Raw genomic sequence first — 23,798 nt, 5'->3', positions numbered from 1 at the left:
AATAAAGGAGAAAGTCTAAATCCTTGTATAAGTTGTTGAGAGCCTTGAGAAACACTTTATGCCTGGGAAAATAAATACTAACTTTTTGACAGGGAAAATAAATACTAACTTTTTGACTGGGAAAATAAATACTCACGTTTGACTGGGGAAATAAATACTCACTTTCTGACTGGGAAAATAAATACTGACTTTCTGACTGGGGAAATAAATACTCACTTTCTGACTGGGGAAATAAATACTCACTTTCTGCTCTGGTGTGTGCTTCTCTGGAGATAACTCCACCTCCAGCCCATCGCTAGCCATCCAATCCCTGACCTCCCTGTCCAATTCTTCAACGCCGTCTGCAGCGTCATAATCATCGGACTGGTTGGGACTCATGGGCTCTGCCTCCAGCCCATTGCTAGGCAACCAATCTGTGTCCTCCGCGTCACAGTCTGCAGCGTCATCATCATCAGCCTGGCTGGGACTCACAGGCTCCACCTCATTGCTAGGTAACCCAGCCCCTCCCTCTCCGTTCCATTTTACATCGCAGTCTACAGCATCATCATCGGACTGGCTGGGACTCATGGGGGCACCGCTAGCATCCTTTAGTATCCTCCTGATGTCCTCTTTCAGTTGGACTAACCAAGACATTCCCTGCTCCTCCGATTTCATTGAATCCGTATTGTCCCACATTTCCTCCATGATTTTACGCCGCAATGAGCGGTGATCCATTCCTTTAACTTCGGATGCATCTTCACCATGACATTCACAAAGGTAGCGTAAATTGGCCTCAGTTAAATTCCATAAACTCTTTTCAATTTCATCCATCAACTTTCCCTTCTCTTGACTCATATTGTCTGTTGAGTTAGAATGCTTCTTGGTAAAAAATAGCAATAATAACAACTACTTATTGAATGGAGCTGTCACAAGTGTGAGGTGTCTCTCCTCCCACTGGGCACAGACGTCAATTCAACGTCTATTCCATGTTGGTTCAAAGTAATTTCATTGAAATGATGTGGAAACAACGTTGATTCAACCAGTGTGTGCCCAGTGGGCTGTGTTTATTCACAAGTCTTCTATAACTGGAGTCTCATAACAGCAGAAGATCTTGTGAGGTCACCTCCCCTGTGTAGATAGGAGGCCACGGTGTGAGACAAAAAACTGTTTCTACCATTCATTATCTACATGTATAGTACGATTATATTTTTGTCAAGTGTGTCACATCTTTACATTTTGTAGAATTAAATTTTTATTTTTAGTTAATAGAACAATATCAGTGCCAAATTTATTTACCGATTTAATAAAAAATGTATGTTCCCATGAGGGCTTTTATTTTGAAGGGTCCAACCCGGAAGCATAATTCCGTTAGCTAACAGGCTAGCTAACAAGCTAAGAAAACACGAACAGAAAGTACAACAGTAACTAATTGATTATATGCAGCTACAATCGATCTGCATGTAGCTACCAGTCAGAAAACAGTAATTGTATTCTTATATCGACTCAATTTGAGCACATCTTCAAATTAGTTAGCAGGAGCAATGATCTAGCTAGCTACAAAGCTAAACCGCAGCTAAGCAGAGCAGGTAACTAGCCTAGCTAACGGTTATGTAAACCTATCAACTAATTACAACATTTGGACGACCTTTATGACTGTTGGTAGATACCTAACACTTAACTTACCAGCTCGATTGAAACCGTTTCCTTTCCCTGTATTTAGTAGTCTGGTATTAGCTCGCTAGCTTTTCAAACGCGACCTGTTCACGTCCGAGGAAAAAAGAAACAAAGTACGGAGGCTGAGAAAGGACATCACATGAGAGGAGAGCAGCGGCATATTGCAGTGGTTTCCCAACCAGGGGTACTAGGACCCATCCACAGGGGGTACTTGAGAAGACTCATTAGACCATACTTCAGGGGTACACCCCGAGCAGAGCAAAATTCAGTTGGTGGTACAGTAACCGAAAAAGGTTGGGATCCACTGGCATGAGTGAAAGGTTAGAGAGAAATGAGAAAACTAATGAAGCTATCCTCATTGAGGACATGGATACACTTTATATTGCATCATGTGTCTTTATTAACCCCTTGCCTATGCAATGAAACAGAGCACAGTGACAAAGAGGAGTGTTCATTGAGTTTTCTGGTGATTTTCACTAGTTTGTTTAGAATGTTTATGCTTATGATTGAGCAATTTGCCAAAACCGGCAGATGAAAGCAAACTTTAAAGCAATTAAGACTAACAAGAAACACTCTGTGTGACCCTGATTTAGCCCACTGCAGTAAAATATTAAAATAGTCTTATTGAAAGATATATATATATATATATATGAGTCCATGTTTCTATCCACTTGAAACCATTTTAGCTTCAGGAGGATTAATCTATACAGCTAAATATACAAAAAGAAACAACACATTCAAGACCAGAAAATGTCCTGAGCTCAACTTCATGACTCTGTATCCAAACCAGTCTCACCACTGGGGCCCAAGCAGAGAAAAAACACAACATATAAGAAAACATTTTCTTATTTTGAAACATTTACAACCCTTCAAATCAAAAATGAAACTTTTGATTCACAACTGTTTGAGACATGGCAACGTCGATAACTTTCCCCTCCAATTAAAAGATAGATCTGAGACTCCTGGGATTAGATAGCTAAACAGACTGTTAACCAGGCTATGTTCTATCATTCCACTCCTTGGGAGATTCTCATTGAGGGTGGTGTCAATTGGTTAGTAGGTGAACAAATGAGTCTTCTCCCCTCCTCCATGACCTACCTGGGCAGAGGATGCACAAGAGTATCCTCATGGCGGCACGTGCAGAGGTTTTCTAAAATCCGCCACCCCCCCCCTTTGAATCAGAAAAACATGCAAACATTTTAAAAACGATATGCTACTTATCCTTTTATCTATAAAATGTCTTTCACAACTATGAATATATGTCTGAGATTTTCTTTGTGCATCTAATTGTAGATTGACATCTGCTTTGTAATATACTATGAATAGAAAAGGTGTGTACAGCAGTAGTTATATAGGATGGTGTGTCTAGACAGTATGGACAGTATATGAATAGAAAAGGTGTGTACAGCAGAGCCATGACTAGAATACATTATATACATATAGACTGGGTAAAACAGTATTTCAAAATTATTCAATGGACCAGTGTTCAATGACTCTATGTACATAGGGCAGCAGTCTCTAAGGTGCAGGGTAGAGTACCGGATGGTAGCCAGCTAGTAACAGTGACTAAGGTTCAGGGCAGGGTACTGGGCGGAGGCCGGCTAGTGGTGACTGTTTAACAGTCTGATGGCCTGGAGATAGAAGCTGTTTATCAGCCTCTCGGTCTCAGCTATGATGCACCTGTACTGTCTCCTCCTTCTAGATGGTAGCAGGGTGAACAGGCCCTGTACTGTCTCCTCCTTCTAGATGGTAGCAGGGTGAACAGGCCCTGTACTGTCTCCTCCTTCTAGATCAGGGGTGTCAAACTCATTCCATGGAGGGCCTAGTGTCTGCAGGTTTTTGGTTTTTCCTTTCAATTAAGCCCTAGACAACCATGTGTGGGGAGTTCCTTACTAATTAGTGACCTTAATTCACCAATCAAGGACAAGGGAGGAGTGAAAACCCGCAGCCACTAGGCCCTCCGTGGAATGAGTTTGACACATGTGTTCTAGATGGTAGCAGGGTGAACAGGCCCTGTACTGTCTCCTCCTTCTAGATGGTAGCAGGGTGAACAGGCCCTGTACTGGCTCCTCCTTCTAGATGGTAGCAGGGTGAACAGGCCCTGTACTGTCTCCTCCTTCTACATGGTAGCAGGGTGAACAGGCCCTGTACTGTCTCCTCCTTCTAGATGGTAGCAGGGTGAACAGGCCCTGTACTGTCTCCTCCTTCTAGATGGTAGCAGGGTGAACAGGCCCTGTACTGGCTCCTCCTTCTAGATCAGGGGTGTCAAACTCATTCCATGGAGGGCCTAGTGTCTGCAGGTTTTTGGTTTTTCCTTTCAATTAAGCCCTAGACAACCAGGTGTGGGGAGTTCTTTACTAATTAGTGACCTTAATTCATCAATCAAGGACAAGGGAGGAGTGAAAACCCGCAGCCACTAGGCCCTCCGTGGAATGAGTTTGACACATGTGTTCTAGATGGTAGCAGGGTGAACAGGCCCTGTACTGTCTCCTCCTTCTAGATGGTAGCAGGGTGAACAGGCCCTGTACTGTCTCCCCCTTCTAGATGGTAGCAGGGTGAACAGGCCCTGTACTGTCTCCTCCTTCTAGATGGTAGCAGGGTGAACAGGCCCTGTACTGTCTCCTCCTTCTATATGGTAGCAGGGTGAACAGGCCCTGTACTGTCTCCTCCTTCTAGATGGTAGCAGGGTGAACAGGCCCTGTACTGGCTCCTCCTTCTAGATGGTAGCAGGGTGAACAGGCCCTGTACTGTCTCCTCCTTCTAGATGGTAGCAGGGTGAACAGGCCCTGTACTGTCTCCTCCTTCTAGATGGTAGCAGGGTGAACAGGCCCTGTACTGTCTCCTCCTTCTAGATGGTAGCAGGGTGAACAGGCCCTGTACTGTCTCCTCCTTCTAGATGGTAGCAGGGTGAACAGGCCCTGTACTGGCTCCTCCTTCTAGATGGTAGCAGGGTGAACAGGCCCTGTACTGGCTCCTCCTTCTAGATGGTAGCAGGGTGAACAGGCCCTGTACTGTCTCCTCCTTCTAGATGGTAGCAGGGTGAACAGGCCCTGTACTGTCTCCTCCTTCTAGATGGTAGCAGGGTGAACAGGCCCTGTACTGACTCCTCCTTCTAGATGGTAGCAGGGTGAACAGGCCCTGTACTGTCTCCTCCTTCTAGATGGTAGCAGGGTGAACAGGCCCTGTACTGTCTCCCCCTTCTAGATGGTAGCAGGGTGAACAGGCCGTGACTTGGGTGGCTGGGGTCCTTGATGATCTTACATTTACATTTTAGTCATTTAGCAGACGCTCTTATCCAGAGCGACTTACAGTTAAGTGAGTGCATACATTTTCATACTGGCCCCCCCGTGGGAAACGAACCCACAACCCTGGCGTTGCAAGCGCCATGCTCTACCAACTGAGCTACACGGGGCCCTCAAAGGATGAAAAGACCACAGACAACGGGGTTAATTGCCCGGTGTCTCATGGCACAAAATGTTAGTTCTCTTTCCTCTGAAGCCCTTGGCGACTGTATCAAAACACACCAAGTACGAATTCCTTTATTGAGGTAAAATGACAATGAGTTCTGCTGTTAAATGGATAAAGGGGAGAGCAAAAAGCCACAAGTGTTGGAACTGAAGCATACATGTTTTACCACTATGTAGAGCAGTGGCCAGAGCACAAGCCTATCTTATTTCCATCTAACAGCCACAAGGCATAACACACATGCTTTTATACTGAACAAAAATATATAAACGCAACATGCAACAATTTCAAAGATTTTACTGAGTTACAGAAAATCTGTCAATTGAAAGCAATTCTAAATCTATGGATTTCACATGACTGGGAATACAGATATACAGTGGGGAGAACAAGTATTTGATACACTGCCGATTTTGCAGGTTTTCCTACTTACAAAGCATGTAGAGGTCTGTAATTTTTATCATAGGTACACTTCAACTGTGAGAGACGGAATCTAAAACAAAAATCCAGAAAATCACATTGTATGATTTTTAAGTAATTAATTTGCATTTTATTGCATGATATAAGTATTTGATCACCTACCAACCAGTAAGAATTCCGGCTCTCACAGACCTGTTAGTTTTTCTTTAAGAAGCCCTCCTGTTCTCCACTCATTACCTGTATTAACTGCACCTGTTTGAACTCGTTACCTGTATAAAAGACACCTGTCCACACACTCAATCAAACAGACTCCAACCTCTCCACAATGGCTAAGACCAGAGAGCTGTGTAAGGACATCAGGGATACAATTGTAGACCTGCACAAGGCTGGGATGGGCTACAGGACAATAGGCAAGCAGCTTGGTGAGAAGGCAACAACTGTTGGCGCAATTATTAGAAAATGGAGAAGTTCAAGATGACGGTCAATCACCCTCGGTCTGGGGCTCCATGCAAGATCTCACCTCGTCGGGCATCAATGATCACGAGGAAGTTGAGGGATCAGCCCAGAACTACACGGCAGGACCTGGTTAATGACTTGAAGAGAGCTGGGACCACAGTCTCAAAGAAAACCATTAGTAACACACTACGCCGTCATGGATTAAAATCCTGCAGCGCACGCAAGGTCCCCCTGCTCAAGCAAGCGCATGTCCAGGCCCGTCTGAAGTTTGCCAATGACCATCTGGATGATCCAGAGGAGGAATGGGAGAAGGTCATGTGGTCTGATGAGACAAAAATAGAGCTTTTTGGTCTAAACTCCACTCGCCGTGTTTGGAGGAAGAAGAAGGATGAGTACAACCCCAAGAACACCATCCCAACCGTGAAGCATGGAGGTGGAAACATCATTCTTTGGGGATGCTTTTCTGCAAAGGGGACAGGACGACTGATCCGTATTGAGGGGAGGATGGATGGGGCCATGTATCGCGAGATCTTGGCCAACAACCTCCTTCCCTCAGTAAGAGCATTGAAGATGGGTCGTGGCTGGGTCTTCCAGCATGACAACAACCCGAAACACACAGCCAGGGCAACTAAGGAGTGGCTCCGTAAGAAGCATCTCAATGTCCTGGAGTGGCCTAGCCAGTCTCCAGACCTGAACCCAATAGAAAATCTTTGGAGGGAGCTGAAAGTCCATATTGCCCAGCGACAGCCCCGAAACCTGAAGGATCTGGAGAAGGTCTGTATGGAGGAGTGGGCCAAAATCCCTGCTGCAGTGTGTGCAAACCTCGTCAAGACCTACAGGAAACGTATGATCTCTGTAATTGCAAACAAAGGTTTCTGTACCAAATATTAAGTTCTGCTTTTCTGATGTATCAAATACTTATGTCATGCAATAAAATGCAAATTAATTACTTAAAAATCATACAATGTGATTTTCTGGATTTTTGTTTTAGATTCCGTCTCTCACAGTTGAAGTGTACCTATGATAGAAATTACAGACCTCTACATGCTTTGTAAGTAGGAAAACCTGCAAAATCGGCAGTGTATCAAATACTTGTTCTCTCCACTGTACATCTGTTAGTCACAGATACCTTTTTTAAAAAGGTAGGGGCGTGGATCAGAAAACCAGTCAGCATCTGGTGTGACCACCATTTGCCTCAAGCAGCGAGACACATCTCCTTCGCATAGAGTTGTCCCATTCCTCTTCAATGGCTTTACGAAGTTGCTGGATATTGGCGGGAACTGGAACACGCTGTCGTACACTTAGATCCAGAGCATCCCAAACATGCTCAATGGGTGACCTGTCTGGTGAGTATGCATGTCATGGAAGAACTGGGACCTTTTCAGCTTCCAGGAAGTACAGATCCTTGCGACGTTGGGCCATGCATTATCATGCTGAAACATGAGGTGATGGCCGCGGATGAATGGCACGACAAACTGGCCTCAGGATCTTGTCACGGTATCTCTGTGCATTGAAATGTCCATTGATAAAATACTAATTGTGTTTGTTGTCTGTAGCTTATGCCTGCCCACACCATAACCCCACCAACTCCATGGGGCACTCTGTTAACAACGTTGACATCAGCAAACTGCTTGCCCACACAACGCCATACGCTGTCTGCCATCTGCCCGGTATTTTCTAAAACGACGTTGGAGTCAGCTTACGGTAGAGAAATGAACATTCAATTCTTTGCCAACAGCTCTGGTGGACATTCCTGCAGTCAGCATGCCAATTGCACGCTCCCTCAACTTGAGACATCTGTGGCATTGTGTTGTGTGACAAAACTACACATTTTAGAGTGGCCTTTTATTGTCCCCAGCACAAGGTGCACCTGTGTAATGATCATGCTGTTTAATCAGCTTCTTGATATGCCACACCTGTCAGGTGGATGGACTATCTTGGCAAAGGAGAAATGCCCACTAAAAGGGATGTAAACAAATTTGTGCACAACATTTGAAAGAAATAAGCTTTTTGTGTGTATGGAACATTTCTGGAATCTTTTATTTCAGCTCATGAAACATGGGACCACCACTTTACATGTTGTGTTTATATTTTTGTTCAGTGTATATTATCATTCACTCCTCGACTCAAAATAACCGTGGCTTGTCAGTGATGTAGGACACGATTACATTTGAGACGGGATATTCCTGCTCTTTGAAAACTCCTTGGCCTTAGTACCATCAGGTAGGATAACAAAACAGACCCTGCAGTGTGATTCAATGGACTTACATTTCAATAAAGCCAACCTGCCACAGACAACAGACCAATGTATGAGTTTCAGTCTGTGTCTCGCACATAATGCACCGACTTATACAAACACACACAAAAGCACAGTCTCAACGTTGGGATGCCTTCCTTAAAGTAAGAGGGTGGGAGCTATAGGCGCCACTCTCAAGTGGGCTAAACTGGTTTTCCTGAGGAACGCGTCTAAACCAAACTTTGTGCCCCTTCTGGGATTTAGCAGAGTTGCTATAGCAACAGGAAGTTCCCAGTTGTGCGTGCAGCTCACACCGTTACCGCAGCAGTAACAAAGAAGAAGGTCACAAGCAGCAAGGGTCTCAATGGCAAAGAGAAAAGCCTGTTTGAATCGGTGTCCTTCTAGAGTTCAGACAAACTCCACAGCATGGGGAGAGGTTAAGAGTGCAGTAGCTCAGACTCGTGTGGAACAAATTGCTCTAATTAAAGTGTTTTTTGATATTAAAGGAGAATCATGTTATGAGACGCTGGAACAATTTTACTTGGACATTTAGGCAGTCTAATTTGTTGGTCAATGCCAGTAAAACTCAAATTATCTTCACTTATGAGGTTGCGAATTTGTAGTTCATCAAGAATTTTGTTTATCAAGACCTAGTAGCTTTACCCCATGTGAAAAATCTTGTATTTGTGTACGGAGCCACCTAGCCCTAACGCAACCTCAATTCCCCTCGTTTGCATAGTTATCTCCTTTGTGGTCCATGAATTCCTCCCATAGTCGCCATCCCCGCGGCAGCAACTGTGAGACTTCTTGACCTTCCTGTGACACCGTGGGCTGTAGATGTCCTGAAGGGCAGGCAGTGTGACCCCGTAGTCTTCTAGCTAGCTTTTCTTCTTCTATGGTATTATGGCAGTCCGTAAACAAACGTTAGAGGTGCACGCCACCACCTACTGTGTGGGATGAAAACAAAAAGATCCCACAAAACAGGAGCATTGTGGGGGTTGGAGGAAAAAAATCCATACAGACTACCAACAGCAACAGAAAAACGGAACAAAAACGTCCTACTTATTCTGTTAAAAACGCCAAATCCCTACTCAGGCTCAAGAGCCTGGGAAGGTGGGATATCTTCCGTACTTGCCAAAACCATTTTTAGGTCTTCAGCTATGTACCCAGCAACCTTTCGCCCGCAGCCATAATATGTCCAGTTTCGCACAAAATCCATATTTTTCACACACACATCGTCTCCGGTTCTCTCGACTGACAACAAACATTCTCAATGGGCTGTGGGTCCTCCATGACCATATCTTCTATATATATATATATATATACATACACACACACATCATTCTCAATGGGCTGTGGGTCCTCCACGACCATATCTTCTACTACATCTTTCTCAATGGGCTGTGGGTCCTCCACGACCATATCTTCTACTACATCATTCTCAATGGGCTGTGGGTCCTCCACGACCATATCTTCTACTACATCATTCTCAATGGGCTGTGGTGAGCAAAACAATATCTTCTACTACATCATTCTCAATGGGCTGTGGTGCCTCCACGACCATATCTTCTACTACATCTTTCTCAATGGGCTGTGGGTCCTCCACGACCATATCTTCTACTACATCATTCTCAATGGGCTGTGGTGAGCACAACAATATATTCTACTACATCATTCTCAATGGGCTGTGGTGCCTCCACGACCATATCTTCTACTACATCTTTCTCAATGGGCTGTGGGTCCTCCACGACCATATCTTCTACTACATCATTCTCAATGGGCTGTGGTGAGCACAACAATATATTCTACTACATCATTCTCAATGGGCTGTGGTGCCTCCACTACCATATCTTCTACTACATTGTCACTTCTCTCAACTCGTTTAATTGCCTCCGCATAAGATATCCGATGTATCGCCCTGACTTTTGCCACTTCCAGCTCCTTCACCCTTACAGGGCACTCCATGAATTCAGGATCATGATCCCCACCACAGTTGCAACACCCTATACGCCGATCTTCAGTGTACTCCATCCTTCTGCAAACAATTGCAACATGGCCAAAACCTTTGCAGTTCTTGCACTGTAGTGGTTCGGGGCCAAATGTTCTTAATGCATACCTTCCATAGCCCAGCTTCACATGTGTAGGGAGGTGCTCTTTATCCAAAAACAATAGAACCATATACTTTTGTTTTATTCTTCTCCGTTCACCATTTGGCTCAGGCAACGGGCACCAACCACACCTTGGATTATTTTCTTGAGGTATTCGGCCTCAACTGCCACAAACCACCCAGAGATGACTTGAGGTATTCAGCCTCAACTGCCACAGACACCCCGGAGATGACTTGAGGTATTCAGCCTCAACTGCCACAGACACCCCGGAGATAACTTGAGGTATTCGGCCTCAACTACTATAGACACACCAGATGACTCCTTGTAACAGGGGCCCTACTCCGAAGTTCAAAGCACATTACTTTGAAATTTGCGATTCCTTGTGCAATTTTCTTCTGTTCTTCAGAAATACAATGAATCAGAACCAGACCACTTCTGGCAGCCTGATCTCATAGACTAGACGTAACATAGTAAATTCAAATCCGGGAAACTCAAATTAGTATGATATGTTACGTCAGAAGGTTACTTAAGGCAAAAACGTACAAACATCTAACAACTTTAGCATTTTAGCTAATTAGCAACTTCACCCTACTTACTACTTTTTAGCTACTTTGCAACTACTTAGCATGTTAGCTAACCATAACCCTTTAACCTAACTCCTAACCCTTTAACCTAACTCCTAACCCTTTAACCTAACTCCTAACCCTTTAACCTAACCCTAACCCTTTAGCCTAACACCTAACCTGAACCCTAACCCCTAGTCTAGCTAAAGTTAGCCACCTAGCTAATGTTAGCATTAGCCACCTAGCTAACGTTGTCCACAACAAATTGGAATTCGTAAACATATCAAACGTTTTGCTAATGTGTAACATAGTGCGAATTGCCATTCATAACATATTGTACGAATTTCCATTCATAACATATACAAATTGTAATTTGTAGCATATCATACGAAATGAGTGTTGGACATCCACAAATTAATATGGACCCATATGAAAGGTAACATATCATACTAATTGGAGTGTTTCCGTTTGCTATGTTACATCTACCCCTGAGTCCAGGTTGCTTCTGGGCAACTGGGATGGGCAACTGGGATGGGCAACTGGCGGCCCATCAATTTCCAATTTTTTTTTTTTTTTTTTTTATGGGGGGGCGTATCAACTTACTGTTGAGAGTTAGAATAGTAGAATACATAAAGGTGAAATTTCGAAATTTGGTTGTGCCTCAGCGGTTTTTCTCTTGTTATGTCAGTCCCTCAATTAGCCCATGGTCAGCTAACATTTTTTAGATCGGTAAATTAGTCTAGCCAGCCATCTAAACTTCTCGTAATCATGGTCGAATTACCGACCGGTGGGCCCCCATTGATTTTGTAAGTCACTCTTACTCAGATATTATAAACGGCAAACATTTTGTCTCCACCCTATGGTAGAATGTGTAGAAGGAAATTTGCTGTAAAACTGCAAATTGTTTTCTCTGTCCCATGTCAAAACGTGTAGAATTCCATGAAATCAGTTAGAAAATTGCAAAATCTTCTCTCCGTCCCATGGCAAAATGTGTAGAATTGCAGCAAACTTACTTTAAAAACTGCAACATTTTCTCTCCGCTCTCAAGGGGGGCCCGCTAAAATGTTTTGTTCGCAAGGTGGGGGGTGTATGGATGTGGGTACGCAGCCCGTTGAGGCTCATGATGTTCCGATTTTTTTTGGCCCCCACCCCCATCCAAGTTGCCCATCTCTGATGTACATTTTTCACCTTCTTTGAGACCTCAAACGAATCTTCCAGATAACATTCTTTAATAAAAAAAAATAGGGGGTGCCCCAGAGTGAGACATTTAATTGCCTCATTTATTCTGGGCGGGGACAATAAGTAGACCAGAGCCAGCCAATAGCGATGAGCTCACCAGGGAAATCATGCTCACGCGAGAGAGGGAACGCCCACTTACACTGACAGGAACCTTGAGTATTTTTTTTTACGGTAAACGGCCTGAATAAACTATCTTATTTATCCACCATCTTTGGAAGTACAAAATATTTATATCAAAAGATTGGAGACTGTATCTAATGATGTTCTACTCAGTACTGTATCGGTCTCTCTCCTTCCTTCTCATACTGACCACGCTGCATCAGTACATGCTCCACTGTCTGTTTCCTGGCAGTAATCACACCTTCCTATTGGATGCTTTCCTATCACATTTAAAAAGAGGTCAGTTAGAGAGAGATGAGAACACTAATAAAACGATCCTCATTGATGACATGGATACACTCTATATTGCATCATAGCTAAATAAAAATAAACATTACTCAATAGGATGATTGTTGAGTCAATACACGTACAAATGAATGAAATGATCTGCATTGCACTTTGGGTAATTGCCCATGTAATGACCATACAGCTCAGAGAGAAAGAGGTGTGGTCAGTGAGTTTGCTGGTGATTTCACTCGTTTGTTTATGTTTATGATTGCGCAATTTACCAAAACCGGCAGATTAATGCAATGGTCTTATGGAAATATCTAGAAATAAATCCATGTTTCTATCCACTTGAAACCACTTTAGCTTCCGGAAGATCAATCCATACCGCTAAATATACAAAAATAAACATCACATTCAAAACCAGAAAATGTTCTGAGCTCAAATTCATGACTCTGTATCCAAACCAGTCTCACCACTGGGGCCAAGTGGAGAAAGAACATGATTTTAAAAAAGCACATGTTTATTTTGAAACATTTACAAACCTTCAGATCAAAATGAAACATTAGGGGCGCCGTCTCTCCGGTGTGTCTTCTGGTGTTCCACAAGAGCTCTTTTCTCTGAGAAACATTTTCTACAGTCAGGGCATTGCTACGGCTTTGCTTGAGGGCTCTGGTCTTGACTCAGTCTCAATGAGAAAGCGGTGTGCGCTGTGTTCCCCTGACCCATGTGTGTCGCGCTGGTGTTTCTTTATGGCTTTCTTTTCGGTGAAACGCTTCCCGCAGTCGGGGCACTGGTACGGTTTCTCTCCAGTGTGGGTTAGTATGTGTGTTTTCAGCGTGTTCGACTGAGAGAAACTCTTGTCGCAGTAAGTGCAGTGGTGCGGTTTCTGACCCGAGTGTATTAAGTGGTGCCGTATTAAAGAGGCGACTTGAGAGAACTTCATGTCGCAGACGGCGCATTGGAAAGGTTTCTCTCCTGTGTGCACCGTCTGGTGACGCCTCATGTTAGTCTTATCAGCGAAGCACCTGCTGCACTGGGCGCATTGGTAAGGTTTCTCTCCTGTGTGCTTTCTCTCGTGGATTACCAATCTATGCTTTGAACTGAATTCCTGGCCGCAAGTAAGGCAGAGGTACTGATTATTCTCTCTTACTTGCTTGTTTATTTTCTGATGCTTGGTTTTCTGATGATTCAACAAGGCCTGAAGCAATCTGAAACTCTTCCCGCAATCGGAGCAAAGGTGCTGTTTCTCCTCGTGGGTCACCACATGTTTCTTCAGCGCTCCAGACTCCATGAAGCCTTTCCCACAGACAGAACAGACATGCGGCTTCTCTACTTGCTCTCCGTGCTGCGTTTTCTGATGTCTTCTCAAAGCTGAGTGGAAGCCGAAGCTCTTGCCGCAGTTGGCGCAGAGGTGAGGTTTCTCTCCAGTGTGGGTCCGCAGGTGAGTCTCTAACCCTGCCTTAGAAGCCAGCCTCTTCCCACAGTGAGGGCATGGCTCAGAGACCTGTGTCTTGCCTATCTTCTCTCCTTTATGTCTTCTAACATGTGTTCTAAGGTTCGAAGAGTCGTTAAATCGCTTCTCGCAGAGAGGACACACAAAGGGTTTCTCACCGGAGTGCATACGAAGGTGCCTTTGATAACTATTTGAATGAGAGAAGCGTTTGTGGCATTGGGAGCAGCAGAAAGGTTTTTCACCAGTATGCGTTCTCTGGTGGCTGGTCAGCCTTTCCTTGGTTGGGAAATGGAGCTTACATTCAGGGCATTGGAATTGGTCTCCATCTAGACGATGTGATTTGGAATGATTTGTTAAGGTAAGTAAGGACGTGAAAGTCTTTCCGCAGTTGGAGCAGAGGTGAGGTTTCTCTCTCGAATGGACAGATTGGTGTTTTTTTAAGTATCCAGAATCTCTGAAGCCTTTCCCACAGACAGAGCACACATGGGGCTTCGCACTGCCTCCTGCGTGGAGTACCTGATGTCTTCTCAGAGACGAATGAAAACAGTAACTCTTCCCACAGTCGGAGCAGAGGTGGGGTTTCTCTCCAGTGTGGGTTCTTTGATGGGACCTCAAGGCTCCTGGTTGATTTAAAACTTTCCCACAGAATGCACATTCATGACGTTTCACTCCGTGCTCTGAATGACTAAAATGTTTATGTTTGGTCAAGGAGGGACGGAAAGCGAAGCTCTTCCCGCAGTCGGGGCAGACGTGAGGTTTCTCTACATTGTGGGTCTTCAGGTGAATCTTTAGTCTTATTTTGGTTGACAACTTCTTCCCACAGTGAGAACATGGATTAAGGACTGGTTTCTTCACGGTCCCATCATGTTCTGAGGAACCAACATTGTTCTCAGAAGGTTCCTCTTCAGAATGTTCTCCTGAGTGAGTTCTAAAGATGTGTTTCTTTAAGTTTCCTGGATCATTGAAACTCTTCCCACAACGAGGGCAAATGTACGGTTTCTCTCCAGTGTGAGTTAGCAGATGTCGCTCCAGAATGTCTTTTGTGGCAAAACTCTTCCCACACTGAGCACAGGAGTGGGTTTTCTTGCAGGTTTTCTGCCCCAGTGTTTTCCTGCAGTCCATCAGCTGCACAGACACCCTCTTCAGACCTCGCAGTAAGGTGCTACCAGGAGAGGCACGACACGGGGTCTTCGGGAGAGACGTGTCCTGTAAATCACAGAAATAGAGACGGAATGAATCAGGGTGGGACATGCTCTTCTACCTGTCAATGAACTTTGAAGTATTTAAATTCCTCTCATCCACAATGACTTAACCTCCTTCTCAAAATGGAGAAAGGTCAAGAGGAGGAACATCAGATATTATCCTCCAATGAGGAGGAACATCAGATATTATCCTCCAATGAGGAGGAACATCAGATATTATCCTCCAATGAGGAGGAACATCAGATATTATCCTCCAATGAGGAGGAACATCAGATATTATCCTCCCATGAGGAGGAACATCAGATATTATCCTCCAATGAGGAGGAACATCAGATATTTCCACAGGGGGCCAGTATGAAAATGTATGCACTCACTAACTGTAAGTCGCTCTGGATAAGAGCGTCTGCTAAATGACTAAAATGTAAAATATTATCCTCCAATGCCTTCTATAGAAGGAAGTTGAGGAATCAAAGAAAGACTGTTGAGAAACACACTTTAAGACTGGGAAAAAAAATCACTTTCTGACACGGAAAATAAATACTCACGCCTCTCACTCTCTGCTCTGGTGTGTGCTTTTCTGGAGATAACTCCGTCTCCAGTCTGTTGCTAGGCAACCAATCCGTGTCCTCCACGTCGCAGTCTGCAGCGTCATCGTAGTTGGATTGTCTGGGACTCGTGGACTCCGCCTCCAACCCGTTGCTAGATAACCCAGCCCCTCCCTCTCTGCTCCCTCCTTCATCACAGTCCACAGCATGATCAGCCTGGCGGTGACTCCAGGGTGCTGCCCTAGCATCCTCCTGTATCCTCCTGATGTCCTCTTTCAGTTGGACTAACCAAGACATTCCCTGCTCCTCCGATTTCATTGAATCCGTATTGTCCCACATTTCCTCCATGATTTTACGCCGCAATGAGCGGTGATCCATTCCTTTAACTTCGGATGCATCATGTCCACGATGTTCACATAGGTAACATAAATTGTCCTCAGATAAATTCCATAAACTCTTCTCAATTTCATCCATCAACACTCCCTTCTCTCGATTCATTTTGTCCCAGCAGAGTCTGAATGTTTCTTGGTAAAAATGGCAATAACAACTGGTTATTGAATGGAGCTGTCACAAAGAGTGAGGTGTCTTTCTCATGTGTCCTGTTTCTTTCCTATCTGGAGTTCTCATAACACCAGATCTTCCTCCTGTCACCAGAGCAGTGGAACTCCTTGTGAGGTCACCTGTCACCAGAGCAGTGGAACTCCTTGTGAGGTCACCTGTCACCAGAGCAGTGGAACTCCTTGTGAGGTCACCTGTCACCAGAGCAGTGGAACTCCTTGTGAGGTCACCTGTCACCAGAGCAGTGGAACTCCTTGTGAGGTCACCTGTCACCAGAGCAGTGGAACTCCTTGTGAGGTCACCTGTCACCAGAGCAGTGGAACTCCTTGTGAGGTCACCTGTCACCAGAGCAGTGGAACTCCTTGTGAGGTCACCTGTCACCAGAGCAGAGGAACTCCTTGTGAGGTCACCTGTGGAAGTAGGAGGACGTGGTGTAATGGAAAAAAAAACAGTTTTTACCATCTTATATCTACATGTATATAGTGTCATTCTATTTTGCAGAGTCTGTCAAATCAAAGCATTTTCTAGATTTGATTGTCAATCTTTTATTTTTTAAACTTAAAACACCAATCAGCAGTTAAAACAATAACAAAGCGTTATCCCCGACCCTGTTTCGGTAAAAAAGCGGAGGGGATGGGGCAGGAGAAATCTAACCACTCATATTTATAGACAGAGCTAGGACTGACCATCCATGAAATCTAAATTAATAGTTTTAACTACGTTTTGAGGCTATATAGTGTTTGTTTACATTTACTTTACAAACATTGGAGTGAAACAAGCTTATATTCCGCATAGGGCCCTGTGTTTTGGTTGATCATGTCACATGACCTGGACTTGAACCTTTATTTTAAGCCTTTTCCAGACATGAGAACTACACCAAAAATGAAAGCAGTTGTCTCAGTATGGTGCTGGGCCATCTGACATTTAAGGGGCCAGTTTGATAGAAAAACCTTTAATTGAAGGTTAAAAGTCCAGGTCATGTGACATGATTAACCAAAACACAGGGCCCTAGTTGAACTAAGCTCATGAGGCATTTATAAGTTTAATACTTCAAGAATCAATGGGTACATACAGTATTATGAAGTACGGAAGGTGAAGTACGGAAGGTGAAGTACGGAAGGTGCCGTATGCTGAGGCAGTGAAGAGAGTGGTGGAGGAAGATGGTTACAGGCTGAGGGATACTGAGAGGATTCCTGTGAGTAGGCAGAGACCAAGACAGAGTGATGGAAAGAATGTGCTTCATTCAGTAAGGTGGGCTGTTTAGCATTCATAGTCATGGTTGTCAATTGTACCACAGAAATGGATCAGAAGTCACAGAAAAGAGAGGCTGTGGTGACAGTTGCTGAGAAGTACTTGGGATTGCGAGGATTTACTGCAAAACAGTTGCAGGGGGGTGTTGGGTGGTAGTGTTCTGGAGTAGAATAGTGGAATGTTTTTATTTTTATTTTTATAGAGGGCTAATAGTTGGCAGGGCAATTTTCCTTTTCCCTAATTTTGTATTACCGTATCAAGAACTTAATGTAGGTAGGCCGTGAATGGCCTCACACACAGTACCTAAAAGTTGGATGCGATCCGCCAACCAAATCCTTTAGAAGAAGAAGCTAACAAGCTAACGTTAGCTAACACAGACAGAATATACAACAGTCACTCGTTGATTTCATATAGCTACAATCGAGCTCCCTGTAGCTACCAGTCAGAAAACAATCATTTTATTCGAATATCGACTCAGTTCGTCTACAGCTTAAAAATAGTTTACAGGAGCAATTAGTTAGCTAGCTACCAAGCTAAAACGCAGCTAGTCTGGAGAGCAGCTAGCCAGCTAAGTTAGCGGTTATGCGAACCTAACTACTAACTAATTGCATCTCTTTGGACGACCCCTTCTGACCGTCAGTAGAAACCTAATGCTTTACTCACCGGCTCGATTGTAACACAATCCTTCCGAAGTATTCAGTAGTCTTCTAGCTACCGTTTCAAACGCAAGCGGCCTGTTCACGTTCCAGGCGAGAAGAAACAAAGGGGCGGGGCTCGCAGAAAGGTGAGGTCAGAGAGAGACGAGAACGGTAATACAACTATCCTCATTGAGGACATAGATACATTATATTACATCATAGGTAAATAATAACAACAATTACTCAGTACAAATGAATACATGTATATGTATTACCCACTTGCCTATGTAATGACACAGCATAGAGCGAAAGAGGAGTGTTCAGTGAGTTTACTGGTGAGTTTCACTAGTTTTATGTTTATGAACAATTTACCAAATGGGGTGGTGAATGCAAACTTCAAAGTAGTCTTATGAAAATATCTATAAATGAGTCCATGGGTTTATTCAATAGGAATTTGTCCAATAGAAACTCATTTTCATTGCATAATATTTTCTGTTGCAAAACTGTTTGCTATGGTGTGCAACTAATGAATACACACCATTTTCTATCCACTTCAAACCGCTTTAGCTTCCACGGGATTAAGCCAGCGTTTCCAAACTCGGTCCTCAGGACCCCAAGGGGTGCACGTTTTGGTTTTTGCCCTAACACTACACAGCTGATTCAAATAGTCAAAGCTTGATAATTAGTTGATTATTTGAATCAGCTGTGTAGTGCTAGAGCATAAAACAAAACGTGGCACCCCACGGGGTCCCGAGGACTGAGTTTGGTTGGGAAAACCTGGATAAAGAAAGATACAAGACCAAAAAAAATTCTGAGCTCAACTATTTCTGTATCCAAACCAGTCTCACCACTGGGGCCAAGCAGGTACAAACATTACTTATTATTTGAAAAACACATGTTTATTTTTAAACATGAAAAAAAAAAAACATATCAAAATGAAACTTTAGATTCACGACTGTATGAGACATCATGTCAACATCTATAACTTCCCCCTCCAATCAACAGATGGAACAGAGAATCACCTTTATTCGTCAAACACATGTGCATGTCCAGGAATTTGACTCTGTGAAATGGTGTTGACACAAACAGAATACAGGCTAAAAATAGACAATAAACAGAATAAACGGACAAGATATATACATGCAGAATGTCCACAATCCTCATACAGTATGTACACTATGAACAGTGGAAGATAAAAACTACAGGCTACACTATAAATCTACATTATGAATTGTGCATGTAGAAATAAAAGCCGACTCCCGGTAGTCCCGTGTAGCTCAGTTGGTAGAGCACGGCGCTTGCGACGCCAGGGGTTGTGGGTTTCGATTTCCCAAAAGGAACCAGTATGAAAATGTATACACTCACTACTACTGTATGTTTCTGTGGATACGAGCATCTGCTAAAACAACGTAAACTACAAGAGTAAATAAAACATAACATGGGTCTGTTCAGATTTCATTAATGAGTTATTAAACAATGTTTGTCACATTACAAGAAGCAGATAGTGTTACACTTATTCAGAAGAATTGGAGCCAAGACCTTCAAATAAAGACATTAAAAACATTTATGTAGGTAGTTGCTTCTTCAGACTTGTACAGTTTCTTGGCAGACTTCTTCTAAAAACGGCCATTTAATTCATAGATAATACTAATAATAATAAACACATTAATTGCGATAACATAATGTTGCTAGCTAGCTTATGGAGGAAGCATTTAGTGTTCAGCAACTCTGGCTATATGGCAGCATAACTATAAAGATGACATCATCACACAAAACGCTAACAGCAGACAGATAGCCTTCACACATATATATTTTGGGAATATTCTTTCAAATCGCACCACCAAGTTTATATTTCAGCTGTTCAGAAATATGAGGCAGAGACATAGGCTACATCATCATGTCCATTAAATTGGTTGAGGGTTCAGAAGAAGGGGAGTAAAAGCAAAGATTAAAGAGAAACTTGAATGTTTGTGTAAAATAACACATGCACAAAACATGATTTGGATCCTTAGTTTTGAGAAAGATGTTTCCAAAGAGGCGGGGGTGAAAACTCTGTATTCGTAGCCTCAGCCTATAAATTAACTGGAGACAGCGTCCAAGATGGAAGACTGTTGTTTTCAACGTAACCTACTCACGTTAGCAAACGCCAATTCGTGGACGGTCTATATAAAAAATACCTTACAAATTTAGCAGACGCTCTTATCCAAAACGACTTACAGGAGCAATTAGGGTTAAGTGCCTTGCTCAAGGGCAGATTCTTCACATAGTTGGCGCAGGGATTCGAACCAGCGACCTTTCAGTTACTGGCCCAATGCTCTTAACCGCTAGGCTACCTGCCACCCTATATATCTCCGGGTTGCATCCTTTTTACTGGGCCCAACTCACATGCACACTAGCACTCAATGCGAACAGGGAGCACCGCGAGCAGTGATGACGTCATCACGTCATCCAAAAACATGGCAGACACCTTGAATATAAAATGTTAATGTCTTCGGCTGTGAGTGATGGAGAAAAAAAAAATGGCCTCAATTGATATTTTGTGCACAAAGGTGATGGCTAAAGGATCTTATTAGGAATTTTAAATCTGATTTCTCTATGGGACCATCTACAGGAATTGTCTTTGTGGGCCAGATGTCAGTTAAACTGCAGTACTGAAACTGCCCTCTGGGTAAAGAGGAAAGCTTCCAGACCTGAACCCTGACCCCTTCGTTCGTCTGTGCCGTGCACAAAGTGACTTTTAGAGCTACAAAACTAATTACAAATTTAAGTTAGAAATACTACTTGTACAAACACAAAACACCTTAGCTAGATGTTAAAGTAAGCAACTAAGATATCCTCAGCAAAAAAAAAAACGTCTAAATCAATAATGGATTTATTGATTTGGCTTAAATTCATCCAGCCTGTTTTGACGAAGAAATGTACTTCACTTAAGTATTATTTTAGAACGTTATAACAGCCTTTTGATCTATCCCATTACTCTTTGCGAGATACGAGACAGATCAGTGCAGGCAGAATCGTTACCTTGGGAATAAGGTATTTATCTAGTTGCTTTGTTCAGCCTTGTACAGTTGTCTTGGCAGACTTCTTCTAAACTGCCATAGTGCGAGCCCACCATAGTAGAAGACAAGTGAAGCAACGTCACAACATTAAAACAGGCAAGTGGTGTCCTCTAGTGGCCACACTGGTACTGCACCATACAATAAATACATGCCAAAACGGGAGTCATCTATATATATATATATAGCACTTTTTTGTGTGTGTATATATATATATATATATATATATATATATATATATATATATATATATATATAGCTACATTAGCACAAAAAAGGTTCTGGATTCAGGCTAGATAAAACAGTCCAAAGCAAGCAGACAATTCATAAACAGAACCCAATTTATACAATGAGTTCTAACACCCAGAGACAAAATAACTAGTTACGGTAGTTTCTTACGGGAGTCATATAAACTCAGCAAAAAAAGAAACGTCCCTTTTTCAGGACCCTGTCTTTCAAAGAATTTGTAAAAATCCAAATAACTTCACAGATCTTCATTTTAAAGGGGTTAAACACTGTTTCCCATGCTTGTTCAATGAACCATAAACAATTAATGAACATGCACCTGTGGAACAGTCGTTAAGACACTGACAGCTTACAGACGGTAGGCAATTAAGGTCACAGTTATGAAAACTTAGGACACTAAAGAGGCCTTTATACTGACTCTGAAAAACACCAAAAGAAAGATGCCCAGGGTCCCTGCTCATCTGCGTGAACGTGCCTTAGGCATGCTGCAAGGAGGCATGAGGACTGCAGATGTGGCCAAGGCAATAAATTGCAATGTCTGTACTGTGAGACGCCTAAGCTACAGGGAGACAGGACTGACAGCAGATCGTCCTCGCAGTGGCAGACCACGTGTAACAACACCTGCACAGGATCGGTACATCCGAACATCACACCTGCGGGACAGGTACAGGATGGCAACAACAACTGCCAGAGTTACACCAGGAACGCACAATCCCTCCATCAGTGCTCAGACTGTCTGCAATATGCTGAAAGAGGCTGGACTGAGGGCTTGTAGGCCTGTTGTAAGGCAAACATCACTGGCAACAACGTCGCCTATGGGCACAAACCCACCGTCGCTGGACCAGACAGGACTGGCAAAAAGTGCTCTTCACTGACGTGTCGCGGTTTTGTCTCACCAGGGGTGATGGTCGCTTTCGCGTTTATCATCGAAGGAATGAGCATTACACCAAGGCCTGTACTCTGGAGCGGGATCGATTTGGAGGTGGAGGGTCCGTCATGGTCTGGGGCGGTGTGTCACAGCATCATTGGACTGAGCTTGTTTTCATTGCAGGCAATCTCAACGCTGTGCGTTACAGGGAAGACATCCTCCTCCCTCATGTGGTACCCTTCCTGCAGGCTCATCCTGACATGACCCTCCAGCATGACAATGCCACCAGCCATACTGCTCGTTCTGTGCGTGATTTCCTGCAAGACAGGAATGTCACTGTTCTGCCATGGCCAGCGAAGAGCCCGGATCTCAATCCCATTGAGCACATCTGGGACCTGTTGGATCGGAGGGTGAGGGCTAGGGCCATTCCCCCCAGAAATGTCCGGGAACTTGCAGGTGTCTTGATGGAAGAGTGGGGTAACATCTCACAGCAAGAACTGGAAAATCTGGTGCAGTCCATGAGGAGGAGATGCACTGCAGTACTTAATGCAGCTGGTGGCCACACCAGATACTGACTGTTACTTTTTGATTTTGACCCCCCCTTTGTTCAGGGACACATTATTCAATTTATGTTAGTCACATGTCTGTGGAACTTGTTCAGTTTATGTCTCAGTTGTTGAATCTTGTTATGTTCATACAAATATTTACACATGTTAAGTTTGCTGAAAATAAACGCAGTTGACATTGAGAGGACGTTTCTTTTTTTGCTGAGTTATATATATATATATATATATATATATATATATATATATATATATATATATATATATATATATACAGTGAGGGAAAAAAGTATTTCATCCCCTGCTGATTTTGTACGTTTGCCCACTGACAAAGACATGATCAGTCTATAATTTTAATGGAAGGTTTATTTGAACAGTAAGAGACAGAATAACAACAACAAAATCCAGAAAAATGCATGTCAAAAATGTTATAAATTGATTTGCATTTTAATGAGGGAAATAAGTATTTGACCCCTCTGCAAAACATGACTTAGTACTTGGTGGCAAAACCCTTGTTGGCAATCACAGAGGTCAGACGTTTCTTGTAGTTGGCCACCAGGTTTGCACACATCTCAGGAGGGATTTTGTCCCACTCCTCTTTGCAGATCTTCTCCAAGTCATTAAGGTTTCGAGCCTGATGTTTGGCAACTCGAACCTTCAGCTCCCTCCACAGATTTTCTATGGGATTAAGGTCTGGAGACTGGCTAGGCCACTCCAGGACCTTAATGTGCTTCTTCTTGAGACATCCCTTTGTTGCCTTGGCCGTGTGTTTTGGGTCATTGTCATGTCATTGTCATGCTGGAATACCCATCCACAACCCATTTTCAATGCCCTGGCTGAGGGAAGGAGGTTCTCACCCAAGATTTGACGGTACATGGCCCCGTCCATCGTCCC

The 23,798-nt window shown here is 43.5% G+C and overlaps 1 protein-coding gene across 1 annotated transcript in view; it reads right to left on the bottom strand.

Moving 5' to 3' along the window:
• The window catches only part of LOC311115138 (uncharacterized protein), a 33,033-nt gene that overhangs the window by 5,719 nt on the left and 3,516 nt on the right, over positions 1-23,798 (bottom strand). The window contains exons 2-5 of the mRNA XM_084190345.1: positions 15,734-16,110; positions 14,972-15,183; positions 13,675-14,062; positions 244-885 (exon numbers count right to left, since the gene is read on the bottom strand). Coding sequence (XP_084046471.1) covers positions 244-885; positions 13,675-14,062; positions 14,972-15,183; positions 15,734-16,110 — 1,619 coding nt within the window. The remainder of the gene's footprint in view (positions 1-243; positions 886-13,674; positions 14,063-14,971; positions 15,184-15,733; positions 16,111-23,798) is intronic.

Source organism: Coregonus lavaretus, assembly GCF_964263955.1.
Source record: "Coregonus lavaretus genome assembly, contig: HAP1_SCAFFOLD_200, whole genome shotgun sequence".
NCBI lineage: Eukaryota > Metazoa > Chordata > Actinopteri > Salmoniformes > Salmonidae > Coregonus > Coregonus lavaretus.
Note: the sequence above shows the minus strand (reverse complement) of the source record. Positions and strands in the feature narration are given on the sequence as shown.